The 17,694-nt window shown below is 37.4% G+C and overlaps 1 protein-coding gene across 1 annotated transcript in view; it reads left to right on the forward strand.

The window, feature by feature from the left end:
- The window catches only part of LOC129861374 (plasma membrane calcium-transporting ATPase 2-like), a 168,137-nt gene that overhangs the window by 42,646 nt on the left and 107,797 nt on the right, over nucleotides 1–17,694 (forward strand). The window contains exons 9-10 of the mRNA XM_055932757.1: nucleotides 7,354–7,425; nucleotides 16,297–16,439. Coding sequence (XP_055788732.1) covers nucleotides 7,354–7,425; nucleotides 16,297–16,439 — 215 coding nt within the window. The remainder of the gene's footprint in view (nucleotides 1–7,353; nucleotides 7,426–16,296; nucleotides 16,440–17,694) is intronic.

Below are 17,694 nucleotides of genomic sequence, written 5' to 3' on the forward strand. Positions count from 1 at the left end.
TGATGGTGATGACCCAGAGAGTATCCTTGTCCCTCCTTGATGGTGATGACACAGAGAGTATCCTTGTCCCTCCTTGATGGTGATGACCCAGAGAGTATCCTTGTCCCTCCTTGATGGTGATGACCCAGAGAGTATCCTTGTCCCTCCTTGATGGTGATGACCCATAGAGTATCCATGTTCCTCCTTGATGGTGATGACCCATAGAGTATCCGTGTTCCTCCTTGATGGTGATGACCCAGAGAGTATCCGTGTTCCTCCTTGATGGTGATGACCCAGAGAGTATCCTTGTTCCTCCTTGATGGTGATGACCCAGAGAGTATCCTTGTTCCTCCTTGATGGTGATGACCCAGAGAGTATCCTTGTACCTCCTTGATGGTGATGACCCATAGAGTATCCTTGTTCCTCCTTGATGGTGATGACCCAGAGAGTATCCTTGTCCCTCCTTGATGGTGATGACCCATAGAGTATCCTTGTCCCTCCTTGATGGTGATGACCCAGAGAGTATCCTTGTCCCTCCTTGATGGTGATGACCCAGAGAGTATCCTTGTTCCTCCTTGATGGTGATGACCCATAGAGTATCCTTGTCCCTCCTTGATGGTGATGACCCATAGAGTATCCTTGTCCCTCCTTGATGGTGATGACCCAGAGAGTATCCTTGTCCCTCCTTGATGGTGATGAACCAGAGAGTATCCTTGTCCCTCCTTGATGGTGATGACCCATAGAGTATCCTTGTTCCTCCTTGATGGTGATGACCCATAGAGTATCCTTGTCCCTCCTTGATGGTGATGACCCAGAGAGTATCCTTGTTCCTCCTTGATGGTGATGACCCATAGAGTATCCTTGTCCCTCCTTGATGGTGATGACCCAGAGAGTATCCTTGTTCCTCCTTGATGGTGATGACCCAGAGAGTATCCTTGTCCCTCCTTGATGGTGATGACCCAGAGACTATCCTTGTCCCTCCTTGATGGTGATGAACCAGAGAGTATCCTAGTCCCTCCTTGATGGTGATGACCCATAGAGTATCCTTGTTCCTCCTTGATGGTGATGACCCATAGAGTATCCTTGTCCCTCCTTGATGGTGATGACCCAGAGAGTATCCTTGTTCCTCCTTGATGGTGATGACCCAGAGAGTATCCTTGTCCCTCCTTGATGGTGATGACCCAGAGAGTATCCTTGTTCCTCCTTGATGGTGATGACCCAGAGAGTATCCCTGTTCCTCCTTGATGGTGATGACCCAGAGAGTATCCCTGTTCCTCCTTGATGGTGATGACCCAGAGAGTATCCTTGTCCCTCCTTGATGGCCGGTTTGACTGACTTAAGTGGAAAGTAACAGCAGCCCGCAACACACGGGGAAATTGTCAATAGTGCGCCACAATTCAACATCATTGATTTAGAACTTGACATGATGCATGACCTCAGCAGGAAGGGCCTTGACAAGGAACGGTACAAGCGATCCCAAATCAAATCAGATTTACATGTGGTTAGCAGATGTTACTGCGAGTGTTGCAAAAGGCTTGTGCTTCTAGTTCCGACAGTGCAGCAATACCTAACATGTAATCTGACAATTCCACAACAACTACCTAATATACACAAATCTAAGTAAAAGTATGGAATAAGAATATGTACATGTAAATATATGGATGTGCAATGACCGAGCGGCATAGGAAAGATGCAATAGGTGGTGTAAAATATGGGATGAGCAATGTAACATCATTATTAAAGAGGCATTGATAAAGTGACCAATGATCCATTTGTTAGTGTGGCCAATGATTTCAAGTCTGTATGTAGGCAGCAAATAAAATAAATGTTATTGGTCACATGTGAAATCTAAGGAGGAATGAATTAAGACTATATACAAATATGTGAGGGTTTCAGGTGACAAATTTCTTTAGACTCCTGAGGTTGAAGAGGCTCTTTTATGCCTTCACCACACTGTCTGTGTGGGTGGTCCATTTCAGTTTGTCAGTGATGAGTAGGCCAAGGAACTTGAAGCTTTCCACCTTCTCCGCTATGGTCCCGTCGATGTGGAAAGGGGGGGGTGCTTCCTCTGCTGTTTCCTGAAGTCCACAATCATCTCCTTTGTTTTGTTGACACTGAGTGAGAGGTTGTTTCCTGACACCACACTCCCATAGCCCTCACCTCCTCCCTGTTAGCTGTCTCGTCATCATTAGTAATCAAGCCTACCACTGTAATGTCGTCTGCAAACTTGATGATCGAGTTGGAGGCGTGCATGGCCATGCAGTCATGGGTGAACAGGGAGAACAGGAGAGGGCTGAGAACGCACCATTGTGGGGCCCTAGTGTTGAGGATCAGCGGAGTGGAGATGTTGTTTCCTACCATCAACACCTGGGGGCGGCCCGTCAGGAAGTCCAGGACCCAGTTGCACAGGGCGAGGTCAAGACCCAGGGTCTCGAGCTTAATGACGAGTTTGGAGGGTACTATGGTGTTAAATGCTGAGCTGTAATCAATGAACAGCATTCTTACATAGGTATTCCTCTTGTCCAGATGGGTTAGGGCAGTGTGCAGTGTGATGGCGATTGCGTCGTCTGTGGACCTACAGCACAGTGGACCTATTGTGGCGGTAAGCAAATTGGAGTGGTTCTAGGGTGTCAGGTAGGGTGGAGGTGATATGGTCCTTGACTAGTCTCTCAAAGCACTTCATGATGACGGAAGTGGGTGTCATTAGTCATTTAGCTCAGTTACCTTAGCTTTCTTGGGAACAGGAACAATGGTGGTCCTCTTGAAGAATGTGGTAACAGCAGACTGGGATAGGGATTGATTGAACATGTCCGTAAACACACCAGCCAGCTGGTCTGCGCATGCTCTGAGGACGCGGCTGGGAATGCCGTCTGGGCCTGCAGCCTTGCGAGGGTTAACACGTTTAAATGTTTTACTCACGTTGGCTGCAGTGAAGGAGAGCCCGCAGGTTTTGGTAGCGGGCCGTGTCAGCGGCACTGTATTGTCCTCAAAGTGAGCAAAGAAGTTGTTTAGTTTGTCTAGGAGCAAGACATCGTGGTCCGCGACGGGGCTGGTTTTTCTTTTGTAGTCCGTGATTGACTGTGGACCCTGCCACATACCTCTCGTGTCTGAGCCGTTGAATTGCGACTCTACTTTGTCTCTATACTGACGCTTAGCTTGTTTGATTGCCTTGCGGAGGGAATAGCTACACTGTTTTGTATTCCTGACGGGGGTGGCCCGTCAGGAAGTCCAGGTCCCAGTAGCACAGGGCGGGATTCGGACCCAGGGCCTCAAGCTTAATGATGAGCTTGGAGGGTACTATGGTGTTGAAGTCAATAAACAGCATTCTTGCCAAGGTATTCCTCTTGTCCAGATGGGACAGTGCAGTGTGCAGAGTGATGACGGTTGCATTGTCTGCGGATCTATTGGGGCGGTAAGCAAATTGCAGTGGGTCCAGGGTGGCAGGTAAGGTAGAGGTGATATGGTTTGGGTAGGTTTTAATAGTCACAGTGGGCACTATATCTCTTATACACTTCCTTATAAACTCACTCACCGTATCCGTGCATACATCTACTTTATTTTCGCACGCTACCTGGAACATATCTACGTGATCAAAACAATCCTGAAGCGTGGATTCCAATTGGTCAGACCAGCGTTGAATAGTATGAAGCACGGGCACTTCCTGTTTGAGTTTCTGCCTATAGGACGGGAGGAGGAAGATGGATTTGTGATCAGATTTGCCGAAAGGAGGATGGGGGAGGGCCTTGTAAGCATTCCAGAAGTTTGAATAGCAATGTTCAAGAGTCTTGGTAGCGTGAGTAGGACAGTCAATATGTTGATAGAATTTTTGCAGCCTAGTCCTCAGATTTGCTTTGTTAAAATCCCCAGCTACAATAAATGCAACCTCAGGATGTGTGGTTTACAGTTTGTATAAAGTCTAGTGAAGCTCAAGTTTCGGCTTGAGGTGGGATGTAAAATGGCCGTGGCGATGACGGAGGAGATTTCACTTGGGAGATAATATGGTTGGCATGTAATTGTGAGGTATTCTAGGTCAGGTGAACAAAATGACTTGAGTTCCTGAATGTTCCTAGAATTACACCATGAGTCGTTAATCATGAAACACACCCCTCCGCCCTTCTACTTCCCGGAGAGATATTTACTCCTGTCTGCATGATGTACTGATTTACCAATTCCGACAGAGTATCCAGAGAGAACCATGTTTCCGTGAAACAAAGTATGTTACAGGCCCCGATGTCTCTCTGGAAAGAAATCCTTGCTCGAAGCTCATCAACTTTGTTATCTAAAGACTGAACATTAGCGAGTAATATACTCGGAAGCGGTAGGTGGTGTGTGCGCCTCCTGAATTGAACCAGCAGGCCGCCTCGAGTGCCTCTTCTGAGGTTTTGGGTCGGCCTCTGGAAGAAGTTTGATTTCTCCGGGGAGAGCGAACAAAGGATCTGCTCCATGGAAGTCGTATTGCTGGTGGTAATGATGGCACTTCTGGTGAGTTACCGCCGCTCTAATATCCAAAAGTTCTTCCCGGCTGTATGTAATGACACAAAACATTTCCTGAGCTAATAATGTAAAAAATAGTACATAAAAAAAACAAAATACTGAATAGTTTTCTAAGAGCTAGTCGCTGTAGATGTCTAGATGTCTGTCCACTGTGGATGTCTAGATGTGTATCCACTGTGGATGTCTAGACGTCTGTCCACTGTGGATGTCTAGACGTCTGTCCACTGTGGATGTCTAGACGTCTGTCCACTGTGGATGTCTAGACGTCTGTCCACTGTGGATGTGTAGACGTCTGTCCACTGTGGATGTCTAGATGTGTATCCACTGTGGATGCCTAGATGTGTGTCCACTGTGGATGCCTAGATGTGTATCCACTGTGGATGTCTAGATGTGTGTCCACTGTGGATGCCCAGATGTGTGTCCACTCTGTCCACTGTGGATGTCTAGATGTGTGTCCACTCTGTCCACTGTGGATGTCTAGATGTGTATCCACTCTGTCCACTGTGGATGCCCAGATGTGTGTCCACTCTGTCCACTGTGGATGCCCAGATGTGTGTCCACTCTGTCCACTGTGGATGCCCAGATGTGTGTCCAGTCTGTCCACTGTGGATGTCTAGATGTGTGTCCACTCTGTCCCCTGTGGATGCCCAGATGTGTGTCCAGTCTGTCCACTGTGGATGCCCAGATGTGTGTCCACTCTGTCCACTGTGGATGCCCAGATGTGTGTCCACTCTGTCCACTGTGGATGTCTAGATGTGTGTCCAGTCTGTCCCCTGTGGATGTGTAGATGTGTGTCCACTCTGTCCACTGTGGATGCCCAGATGTGTGTCCAGTCTGTCCACTTTGGATGTCTAGATGTGTGTCCAGTCTGTCCACTGTGGATGCCCAGATGTGTGTCCAGTCTGTCCACTGTGGATGCCCAGATGTGTGTCCACTCTGTCCACTGCGGATGTCTAGATGTGTGTCCAGTCTGTCCCCTGTGGATGTGTAGATGTGTGTCCACTCTGTCCACTGTGGATGCCCAGATGTGTGTCCAGTCTGTCCACTGTGGATGTCTAGATGTGTGTCCAGTCTGTCCACTGTGGATGCCCAGATGTGTGTCCAGTCTGTAAACTGTGGATGTCTAGATGTGTGTCCACTCTGTCCACTGTGGATGTCTAGATGTGTTTTCACTCTGTCCACTGTGGATGTCTAGATGTGTGTCCACTCTGTCCACTGTGGATGTCTAGATGTGTGTCCACTGTGGATGTGTAGACGTCTGTCCACTGTGGATGTCTAGATGTGTATCCACTGTGGATGTCTAGATGTGTATCCACTGTGGATGCCTAGATGTGTGTCCACTGTGGATGCCTAGATGTGTGTCCACAGTGGATGCCTAGATGTGTGTCCACTGTGGATGTCTAGATGTGTGTCCACTGTGGATGTGTAGACGTCTGTCCAATGTGGATGTCTAGATGTGTATCCACTGTGGATGCCTAGATGTGTGTCCACTGTGGATGCCTAGATGTGTGTCCACTGTGGATGCCTAGATGTGTATCCACTGTGGATGCCTAGATGTGTGTCCACTGTGGATGCCTAGATGTGTGTCCACTGTGGATGCCTAGATGTGTATCCACTCTGTCCACTGTGGATGTCTAGATGTGTGTCCACTCTGTCCACTGTGGATGTCTAGATGTGTGTCCACTCTGTCCACTGTGGATGTCTAGATGTGTATCCACTCTGTCCAATGTGGATGCCCAGATGTGTGTCCACTCTGTCCACTGTGGATGCCCAGATGTGTGTCCACTCTGTCCACTGTGGATGCCCAGATGTGTGTCCAGTCTGTCCACTGTGGATGTCTAGATGTGTGTCCACTCTGTCCCCTGTGGATGCCCAGATGTGTGTCCAGTCTGTCCACTGTGGATGCCCAGATGTGTGTCCACTCTGTCCACTGTGGATGCCCAGATGTGTGTCCACTCTGTCCACTGTGGATGTCTAGATGTGTGTCCAGTCTGTCCCCTGTGGATGTGTAGATGTGTGTCCACTCTGTCCACTGTGGATGCCCAGATGTGTGTCCAGTCTGTCCACTGTGGATGTCTAGATGTGTGTCCAGTCTGTCCACTGTGGATGCCCAGATGTGTGTCCAGTCTGTCCACTGTGGATGCCCAGATGTGTGTCCACTCTGTCCACTGTGGATGTCTAGATGTGTGTCCACTCTGTCCACTGTGGATGTCTAGATGTGTGTCCACTCTGTCCACTGTGGATGTCTAGATGTGTGTCCACTCTGTCCACTGTGGATGCCCAGATGTTCGTGAAGGAGGAAGAGGTGGTGAGGCACAAACAACAATCCCTAAAAGTCAGGTCCATGAGCACTCTGGGTAAACAAGAAGGAAAGCAGTTCATTACAAGGGAAAAAACACTATAGAGACCAGAACAAGCCACTTGCTATCAAATCTGCCAATGTGCCCTTGAGCAAAGCACTTCCCCCTAATTTCTCCAGGGTCACCGTCAATAACGACTGATCCCTGGACGTGACCCGACTCTCCGAGCGTGTTTTAGGGGAGCGAGATATGCAAAAAACTTTTACAGTTCATACCACACACTTGAACATATGTGAAACAGGACAAATATAACCCCCCCCCAATTGACCTCTGAATTTGGAGTCGTTTTATTTTGGGTGGATTTTTCTTACATTTTTTGCTCGTCAATTAAATTAGTATGGCCTTACGTAACATTACAGTGTCATAAAGTTATACAGTCAATTAAATTAGTATGGCCTTATGTAATATTACAGTGTCATAAAGTTATACAGTCAATTAAATTAGTATGGCCTTATGTAACATCACATCGTCATAAAGTTACTTGGTCACACATCATTCCTTTCTGTCTCTCTCTGTCTAGGCCTGGTGATGTCAGCTATAACGGTGCTCATCTTGGTGCTGTATTTTGTCATCCAGACGTTCGTAATAGAAGGTGAGACGTTTTTATATTGGCAACAAGCATAGGGAATGTTCATGTTGACGGGTTGCAGGTTGAGTCAGTAATGTTGTTGTTGTTGTTGTTGTTGTTGTTGTTGTTGTTGTTGTGTTAATAATGTTGTTGTGTTAATAATGTTGTTGTTGTTGTTGTGTTAATAATGTTGTTGTGTTAATAATGTTGTTGTGTTAATAATGTTGTTGTGTTAATAATGTTGTTGTTGTGTTAATAATGTTGTTGTGTTAATAATGGTGTTGTTATTGTGTTAATAATGTTGTTGTGTTAATAATGTTGTTGTTGTTGTGTTAATAATGTTGTTGTTGTTGTGTTAATAATGTTGTTGTGTTAATAATGTTGTTGTTGTGTTAATAATGTTGTTGTTGTTGTGTTAATAATGTTGTTGTTGTTGTGTTAATAATGTTGTTGTTGTGTTAATAATGTTGTTGTTGTGTTAATAATGTTGTTGTTGTTGTGTTAATAATGTTGTTGTGTTAATAATGTTGTTGTTGTTGTTGTGTTAATAATGTTGTTGTTATTGTGTTAATAATGTTGTTGTGTTAATAATGTTGTTGTTGTGTTAATAATGTTGTTGTTGTGTTAATAATGTTGTTGTTGTGTTAATAATGTTGTTGTGTTAATAATGTTGTTGTTGTTGTTGTGTTAATAATGTTGTTGTTGTGTTAATAATGTTGTTGTGTTAATAATGTTGTTGTGTTAATAATGTTGTTGTTGTGTTAATAATGTTGTTGTGTTAATAATGTTGTTGTTGTTGTGTTAATAATGTTGTTGTTGTTGTGTTAATAATGTTGTTGTGTTAATAATGTTGTTGTTGTGTTAATAATGTTGTTGTTGTTGTGTTAATAATGTTGTTGTGTTAATAATGTTGTTGTGTTAATAATGTTGTTGTTGTTGTTGTGTTAATAATGTTGTTGTTGTTGTGTTAATAATGTTGTTGTGTTAATAATGTTGTTGTTGTGTTAATAATGTTGTTGTTGTGTTAATAATGTTGTTGTTGTGTTAATAATGTTGTTGTTGTTGTTGTGTTAATAATGTTGTTGTTGTGTTAATAATGTTGTTGTTGTGTTAATAATGTTGTTGTGTTAATAATGTTGTTGTTGTGTTAATAATGTTGTTGTGTTAATAATGTTGTTGTGTTAATAATGTTGTTGTTGTGTTAATAATGTTGTTGTGTTAATAATGTTGTTGTTGTTGTGTTAATAATGTTGTTGTTGTTGTGTTAATAATGTTGTTGTGTTAATAATGTTGTTGTTGTGTTAATAATGTTGTTGTTGTTGTGTTAATAATGTTGTTGTGTTAATAATGTTGTTGTGTTAATAATGTTGTTGTTGTTGTTGTGTTAATAATGTTGTTGTTGTTGTGTTAATAATGTTGTTGTGTTAATAATGTTGTTGTTGTGTTAATAATGTTGTTGTTGTGTTAATAATGTTGTTGTTGTGTTAATAATGTTGTTGTGTTAATAATGTTGTTGTTGTTGTTGTGTTAATAATGTTGTTGTTGTGTTAATAATGTTGTTGTTGTGTTAATAATGTTGTTGTGTTAATAATGTTGTTGTTGTGTTAATAATGTTGTTGTGTTAATAATGTTGTTGTTGTTGTTGTGTTAATAATGTTGTTGTTGTGTTAATAATGTTGTTGTTGTGTTAATAATGTTGTTGTTGTGTTAATAATGTTGTTGTGTTAATAATGTTGTTGTTGTGTTAATAATGTTGTTGTTGTGTTAATAATGTTGTTGTTGTGTTAATAATGTTGTTGTGTTAATAATGTTGTTGTTGTGTTAATAATGTTGTTGTGTTAATAATGTTGTTGTTGTGTTAATAATGTTGTTGTTGTTGTTGTGTTAATAATGTTGTTGTGTTAATAATGTTGTTGTTGTGTTAATAATGTTGTTGTTGTTATTGTTGTGTTAATAATGTTGTTGTGTTAATAATGTTGTTGTTGTGTTAATAATGTTGTTGTGTTAATAATGTTGTTGTTGTGTTTATAATGTTGTTGTTGTGTTAATAATGTTGTTGTTGTGTTAATAATGTTGTTGTTGTGTTAATAATGTTGTTGTTGTTGTGTTAATAATGTTGTTGTTGTGTTAATAATGTTGTTGTTGTTGTTGTTGTGTTAATAATGTTGTTGTTGTTGTGTTAATAATGTTGTTGTTGTGTTAATAATGTTGTTGTTGTTGTTATTGTGTTAATAATGTTGTTGTTGTTGTTGTGTTAATAATGTTGTTGTGTTAATAATGTTGTTGTTGTGTTAATAATGTTGTTGTGTTAATAATGTTGTTGTTGTGTTAATAATGTTGTTGTTGTGTTAATAATGTTGTTGTTGTGTTAATAATGTTGTTGTGTTAATAATGTTGTTGTGTTAATAATGTTGTTGTTGTTGTTGTGTTAATAATGTTGTTGTGTTAATAATGTTGTTGTGTTAATAATGTTGTTGTTGTGTTAATAATGTTGTTGTTGTGTTAATAATGTTGTTGTTGTGTTAATAATGTTGTTGTTGTTGTGTTAATAATGTTGTTGTTGTTGTGTTAATAATGTTGTTGTTGTGTTAATAATGTTGTTGTTGTTGTGTTAATAATGTTGTTGTTGTGTTAATAATGTTGTTGTTGTTGTGTTAATAATGTTGTTGTTGTGTTAATAATGTTGTTGTTGTTGTTGTGTTAATAATGTTGTTGTTGTGTTAATAATGTTTTTGTGTTAATAATGTTGTTGTTGTTGTTGTGTTAATAATGTTGTTGTGTTAATAATGTTGTTGTTGTTGTTGTGTTAATAATGTTGTTGTGTTAATAATGTTGTTGTTGTGTTAATAATGTTGTTGTGTTAATAATGTTGTGTTAATAATGTTGTTGTTGTTGTTGTGTTAATAATGTTGTTGTTGTTGTTGTGTTAATAATGTTGTTGTGTTAATAATGTTGTTGTTGTGTTAATAATGTTGTTGTTGTATTAATAATGTTGTTGTTGTGTTAATAATGTTGTTGTTGTGTTAATAATGTTGTTGTTGTTGTTGTGTTAATAATGTTGTTGTTGTGTTAATAATGTTGTTGTTGTGTTAATAATGTTGTTGTTGTGTTAATAATGTTGTTGTTGTGTTAATAATGTTGTTGTTGTGTTAATAATGTTGTTGTTTTGTTAATAATGTTGTTGTGTTAATAATGTTGTTGTTGTGTTAATAATGTTGTTGTGTTAATAATGTTGTTGTTGTGTTAATAATGTTGTTGTGTTAATAATGTTGTTGTTGTGTTAATAATGTTGTTGTGTTAATAATGTTGTTGTTGTGTTAATAATGTTGTTGTGTTAATAATGTTGTTGTTGTGTTAATAATGTTGTTGTTGTTATTGTGTTAATAATGTTGTTGTTGTGTTAATAATGTTGTTGTGTAAATAATGTTGTTGTTGTTGTGTTAATAATGTTGTTGTTGTGTTAATAATGTTGTTGTGTTAATAATGTTGTTTTTGTTGTTGTGTTAATAATGTTGTTGTTGTGTTAATAATGTTGTTGTGTTAATAATGTTGTTGTTGTGTTAATAATGTTGTTGTTGTGTTAATAATGTTGTTGTTGTTGTTGTGTTAATAATGTTGTTGTGTTAATAATGTTGTTGTTGTGTTAATAATGTTGTTGTTGTGTTAATAATGTTGTTGTTGTGTTAATAATGTTGTTGTGTTAATAATGTTGTTGTTGTGTTAATAATGTTGTTGTGTTAATAATGTTGTTGTTGTTGTTGTGTTAATAATGTTGTTGTTGTGTTAATAATGTTGTTGTGTTAATAATGTTGTTGTTGTGTTAATAATGTTGTTGTGTTAATAATGTTGTTGTTGTGTTAATAATGTTGTTGTGTTAATAATGTTGTTGTTGTTGTTGTGTTAATAATGTTGTTGTTGTTGTTGTGTTAATAATGTTGTTGTTGTGTTAATAATGTTGTTGTTGTGTTAATAATGTTGTTGTTGTGTTAATAATGTTGTTGTTGTGTTAATAATGTTGTTGTGTTAATAATGTTGTTGTTGTGTTAATAATGTTGTTGTTGTGTTAATAATGTTGTTGTTGTTGTGTTAATAATGTTGTTGTTGTTGTGTTAATAATGTTGTTGTTGTGTTAATAATGTTGTTGTTGTGTTAATAATGTTGTTGTTGTTGTGTTAATAATGTTGTTGTTGTTGTGTTAATAATGTTGTTGTTGTGTTAATAATGTTGTTGTTGTGTTAATAATGTTGTTGTTGTTTTATTAATAATGTTGTTGTGTTAATAATGTTGTTGTTGTGTTAATAATGTTGTTGTTGTTGTGTTAATAATGGTGTTGTTGTGTTAATAATGTTGTTGTTGTGTTAATAATGTTGTTGTTGTTGTTGTGTTAATAATGTTGTTGTTGTTGTTGTTGTGTTAATAATGTTGTTGTTGTTGTGTTAATAATGTTGTTGTTGTTGTTGTTGTGTTAATAATGTTGTTGTTGTTGTGTTAATAATGTTGTTGTTGTGTTAATAACGTTGTTGTTGTGTTAATAATGTTGTTGTTGTTGTGTTAATAATGTTGTTGTTGTGTTAATAATGTTGTTGTTGTATTAATAATGTTGTTGTTGTTGTATTAATAATGTTGTTGTTGTTGTGTTAATAATGTTGTTGTTGTGTTAATAATGTTGTTGTTGTGTTAATAATGTTGTTGTTGTGTTAATAATGTTGTTGTTGTGTTAATAATGTTGTTGTTGTGTTAATAATGTTGTTGTGTTAATAATGTTGTTGTGTTAATAACGTTGTTGTTGTGTTAATAATGTTGTTGTTGTATTAATAATGTTGTTGTTGTGTTAATAACGTTGTTGTGTTAATAATGTTGTTGTTGTTGTTGTGTTAATAATGTTGTTGTTGTGTTAATAATGTTGTTGTTGTTGTTGTTGTGTTAATAATGTTGTTGTTGTTGTTGTTGTGTTAATAATGTTGTTGTTGTGTTAATAATGTTGTTGTTGTGTTAATAATGTTGTTGTTGTTGTTGTTGTGTTAATAATGTTGTTGTTGTTGTTGTTGTGTTAATAATGTTGTTGTGTTAATAATGTTGTTGTTGTTGTTGTTGTGTTAATAATGTTGTTGTTGTTGTTGTGTTAATAATGTTGTTGTTGTGTTAATAATGTTGTTGTTGTGTTAATAATGTTGTTGTGTTAATAATGTTGTTGTGTTAATAATGTTGTTGTTGTTGTTGTGTTAATAATGTTGTTGTTGTTGTTGTTGTGTTAATAATGTTGTTGTGTTAATAATGTTGTTGTTGTGTTAATAATGTTGTTGTGTTAATAATGTTGTTGTTGTGTTAATAATGTTGTTGTGTTAATAATGTTGTTGTTGTGTTAATAATGTTGTTGTTGTTGTTGTTGTGTTAATAATGTTGTTGTTGTTGTGTTAATAATGTTGTTGTGTTAATAATGTTGTTGTTGTGTTAATAATGTTGTTGTGTTAATAATGTTGTTGTTGTGTTAATAATGTTGTTGTGTTAATAATGTTGTTGTGTTAATAATGTTGTTGTTGTGTTAATAATGTTGTTGTTGTTGTTGTGTTAATAATGTTGTTGTGTTAATAATGTTGTTGTTGTTGTATTAATAATGTTGTTGTTGTGTTAATAATGTTGTTGTTGTGTTAATAATGTATTTGTTGTGTTAATAATGTTGTTGTGTTAATAATGTTGTTGTTGTTGTATTAATAATGTTGTTGTTGTGTTAATAATGTTGTTGTTGTGTTAATAATGTATTTGTTGTGTTAATAATGTTGTTGTTGTGTTAATAATGTTGTTGTTGTTGTTGTTGTGTTAATAATGTTGTTGTTGTTGTTGTGTTAATAATGTTGTTGTTGTTGTTGTGTTAATAATGTTGTTGTTGTTGTTGTGTTAATAATGTTGTTGTTGTTGTTGTTGTTGTTGTTGTGTTAATAATGTTGTTGTGTTAATAATGTTGTTGTTGTGTTAATAATGTTGTTGTTGTGTTAATAATGTTGTTGTTGTGTTAATAATGTTGTTGTTGTGTTAATAATGTTGTTGTTGTTGTATTAATAATGTTGTTGTTGTTGTGTTAATAATGTTGTTGTGTTAATAATGTTGTTGTTGTTGTTGTGTTAATAATGTTGTTGTTGTTGTTGTGTTAATAATGTTGTTGTTGTGTTAATAATGTTGTTGTGTTAATAATGTTGTTGTTGTGTTAATAATGTTGTTGTTGTTGTTGTGTTAATAATGTTGTTGTTGTTGTTGTGTTAATAATGTTGTTGTTGTTGTGTTAATAATGTTGTTGTTGTTGTTGTTGTGATAATAATGTTGTTGTTGTTGTTGTGTTAATAATGTTGTTGTTGTGTTAATAATGTTGTTGTTGTTGTGTTAATAATGTTGTTGTTGTGTTAATAATGTTGTTGTTGTTGTTGTGTTAATAATGTTGTTGTTGTTGTTGTGTTAATAATGTTGTTGTGTTAATAATGTTGTTGTTGTGTTAATAATGTTGTTGTTGTTGTGTTAATAATGTTGTTGTGTTAATAATGTTGTTGTTGTTGTTGTTGTGTTAATAATGTTGTTGTTGTTGTGTTAATAATGTTGTTGTTGTTGTGTTAATAATGTTGTTGTGTTAATAATGTTGTTGTTGTGTTAATAATGTTGTTGTTGTGTTAATAATGTTGTTGTGTTAATAATGTTGTTGTTGTGTTAATAATGTTGTTGTGTTAATAATGTTGTTGTTGTTGTTGTGTTAATAATGTTGTTGTTGTGTTAATAATGTTGTTGTGTTAATAATGTTGTTGTTGTGTTAATAATGTTGTTGTTGTGTTAATAATGTTGTTGTTGTTGTGTTAATAATGTTGTTGTGTTAATAATGTTGTTGTGTTAATAATGTTGTTGTGTTAATAATGTTGTTGTTGTGTTAATAATGTTGTTGTTGTGTTAATAATGTTGTTGTTGTTGTGTTAATAATGTTGTTGTGTTAATAATGTTGTTGTTGTGTTAATAACGTTGTTGTTGTGTTAATAATGTTGTTGTGTTAATAATGTTGTTGTTGTGTTAATAATGTTGTTGTTGTTGTTGTGTTAATAATGTTGTTGTGTTAATAATGTTGTTGTTGTTGTTGTTGTGTTAATAATGTTGTTGTTGTTGTTGTGTTAATAATGTTGTTGTTGTGTTAATAATGTTGTTGTTGTGTTAATAATGTTGTTGTGTTAATAATGTTGTTGTGTTAATAATGTTGTTGTTGTTGTTGTGTTAATAATGTTGTTGTTGTTGTTGTGTTAATAATGTTGTTGTTGTGTTAATATTGTTGTTGTTGTTAATAATGTTGTTGTTGTTGTTGTTGTTGTGTTAATAATGTTGTTGTTGTTGTGTTAATAATGTTGTTGTGTTAATAATGTTGTTGTTGTGTTAATAATGTTGTTGTGTTAATAATGTTGTTGTTGTGTTAATAATGTTGTTGTGTTAATAATGTTGTTGTTGTGTTAATAATGTTGTTGTTGTGTTAATAATGTTGTTGTTGTGTTAATAATGTTGTTGTTGTTGTGTTAATAATGTTGTTGTGTTAATAATGTTGTTGTTGTGTTAATAATGTTGTTGTTGTGTTAATAATGTTGTTGTTGTTGTTGTTGTGTTAATAATGTTGTTGTTGTTGTGTTAATAATGTTGTTGTGTTAATAATGTTGTTGTTGTTGTTGTGTTAATAATGTTGTTGTGTTAATAATGTTGCTGTGTTAATAATGTTGTTGTTGTGTTAATAATGTTGTTGTGTTAATAATGTTGTTGTTGTTGTGTTAATAATGTTGTTGTGTTAATAATGTTGTTGTGTTAATAATGTTGTTGTGTTAATAATGTTGTTGTGTTAATAATGTTGTTGTTGTGTTAATAATGTTGTTGTGTTAATAATGGTGTTGTTATTGTGTTAATAATGTTGTTGTGTTAATAATGTTGTTGTTGTGTTAATAATGTTGTTGTGTTAATAATGTTGTTGTTGTGTTAATAATGTTGTTGTGTTAATAATGTTGTTGTTGTGTTAATAATGTTGTTGTGTTAATAATGTTGTTGTTGTGTTAATAATGTTGTTGTTGTGTTAATAATGTTGTTGTTGTGTTAATAATGTTGTTGTTGTTGTGTTAATAATGTTGTTGTTGTGTTAATAATGTTGTTGTGTTAATAATGTTGTTGTTGTTGTGTTAATAATGTTGTTGTTGTGTTAATAATGTTGTTGTGTTATTCCTCCTTGATGGTAATGACCCGCCCCACCAACTACTGCATCGCTGCTGTTGTGCCCCCCCCCCCCAACTACTGCATTTCTGTCGTGCCCCCCCCCCCCCCCCCCAACTACTGCATATCTGTCGTGCCCCCCCCCCCCAACTACTGCATCTCTGTCGTGCCCCCCCCCCCTCCCAACTACTGCATCTGTCGTGCCCCCCCCCCTCCCCAACTACTGCATCTCTGTCGTGCCCCCCCCCAACTACTGCATCTCTGTCGTGCCCCCCCCCCCCCAACTACTGCATCTCTGTCGTGCCCCCCCCATCTACTGCATCTCTGTCGTGCCCCCCCCCCCCCCCCTAACTACTGCATCTCTGTCGTGCCCCCCCCCTCCCAACTACTGCATCTCTGTCGTGCCCCCCCCCCCCCCCAACTACTGCATCTCTGTCGTGCCCCCCCAACTACTGCATCTCTGTCGTGCCCCCCCCCCCCCCCCCCCAACTACTGCATCTCTGTCGTGCCCCCCCCCAACTACTGCATCTCTGTCGTGCCCCCCCCCCCCCCACACAGGAGATCTCTGGATCTCTTACAGAGTGACCATCGGGTTTTTGGTCACCTCCTTTCTGCTTTTATTACGTTCAGAATGAACTGTATATAGTAATAATATCATAATATTTAATAAGTTGATGTTTCCAGGTCGTGTGTGGCTAGCAGAGTGTACTCCAGTCTATGTCCAGTACTTCGTCAAGTTCTTCATCATCGGAGTGACTGTGTTGGTGGTGGCTGTACCTGAGGGCCTGCCGCTCGCTGTCACCATATCACTGGCCTACTCTGTCAAGGTACGTGAGGATGGGTGTGTATGTTTGGGGTAAACGTGTACTTGTTTGTTAGAGATCTGAGACGGTAGGAATAACAGTAGCAGGTTGCAGGCAATATGTTGGAACTTCCAAACGGCCAATCACAATCATCTGTCAAATCAGATCTATACCGTTATGTAGGGCATATGGGGCAATTTGGGATTGGGCCATCCCACGCAACAACCTACTTCAGTTTACTATAGTACTAGATGTACAACTCTGAGGTTAGCTGTAGTATACTGTAGAATCCTATACTTCACACTGTAGTATTCCTCGATGGTGTAGTGTTTCCAGTGTCTTCAGAAAGCATTCATACCCCTTACTTCTTCCAATATGTTGTTGTGTTACAGCCTGAATTTAAAATCAATTCAATTGATTATTTTTTCTCTCACCCATCTACACACAATACCCAATAACGACCAAGTGAAAATATGTTTTTAGACTTTTTTTTGCAAATGTATTGAAAATGAAATACAGAAATATCTCATTTACATAAGTATTCACACACCTGAGTCAATAATTTGTAGAAGCACCTTTGGCGGAGATTACAGATGTGAGTCTTTCTGGGTACGTTTCTAAGAGCTTTCCACACCTGGATGGTGCAATATTTGCACATTATTCTTTAAAAAATTCTTCAAGCTCTGTCAAATTAAATGAGTGGTTTTCGATGTACCCATTCCATGGCACATGGTTTATGAATTGATACGCAAAACAACGCCGGATTCAAAACTTTGAATTTTTCAATATAAATTACTATAAAAAATTCTTGCAACCAATAGAATGTTATATATATGGGGGATACAATCTTCCCAGCTCTGCAGATTCTGCTGTGAGGAGGCAGAGTCATTAGATCATTTATTTTGGTATTGTCCGTATGTAGCTCGCTTTTGGTCGGAGGTGCAGGAATGGCTGAAGGAGTGCAACATTTACCTGGAGCTAACCCTGCAGATAGCACTACTGGGAGACATTAACCTGGAGCTAACCCTGCAGATATCACTACTGGGAGACATTAACCTGGAGCTACTGGGAGACATTAACCTGGAGCTAACCCTGCAGATATCACTACTGGGAGACATTAACCTGGAGCTAACCCTGTAGATATCACTACTGGGAGACATTAACCTAGAGCTAACCCTGCAGATATCACTACTGGGAGACATTAACCTAGAGCTAACCCTGTAGATATCACTACTGGGAGACATTAACCTAGAGCTAACCCTGTAGATATCACTACTGG

This window comes from Salvelinus fontinalis, chromosome 8 (assembly GCF_029448725.1).
Source record: "Salvelinus fontinalis isolate EN_2023a chromosome 8, ASM2944872v1, whole genome shotgun sequence".
Lineage (NCBI taxonomy): Eukaryota > Metazoa > Chordata > Actinopteri > Salmoniformes > Salmonidae > Salvelinus > Salvelinus fontinalis.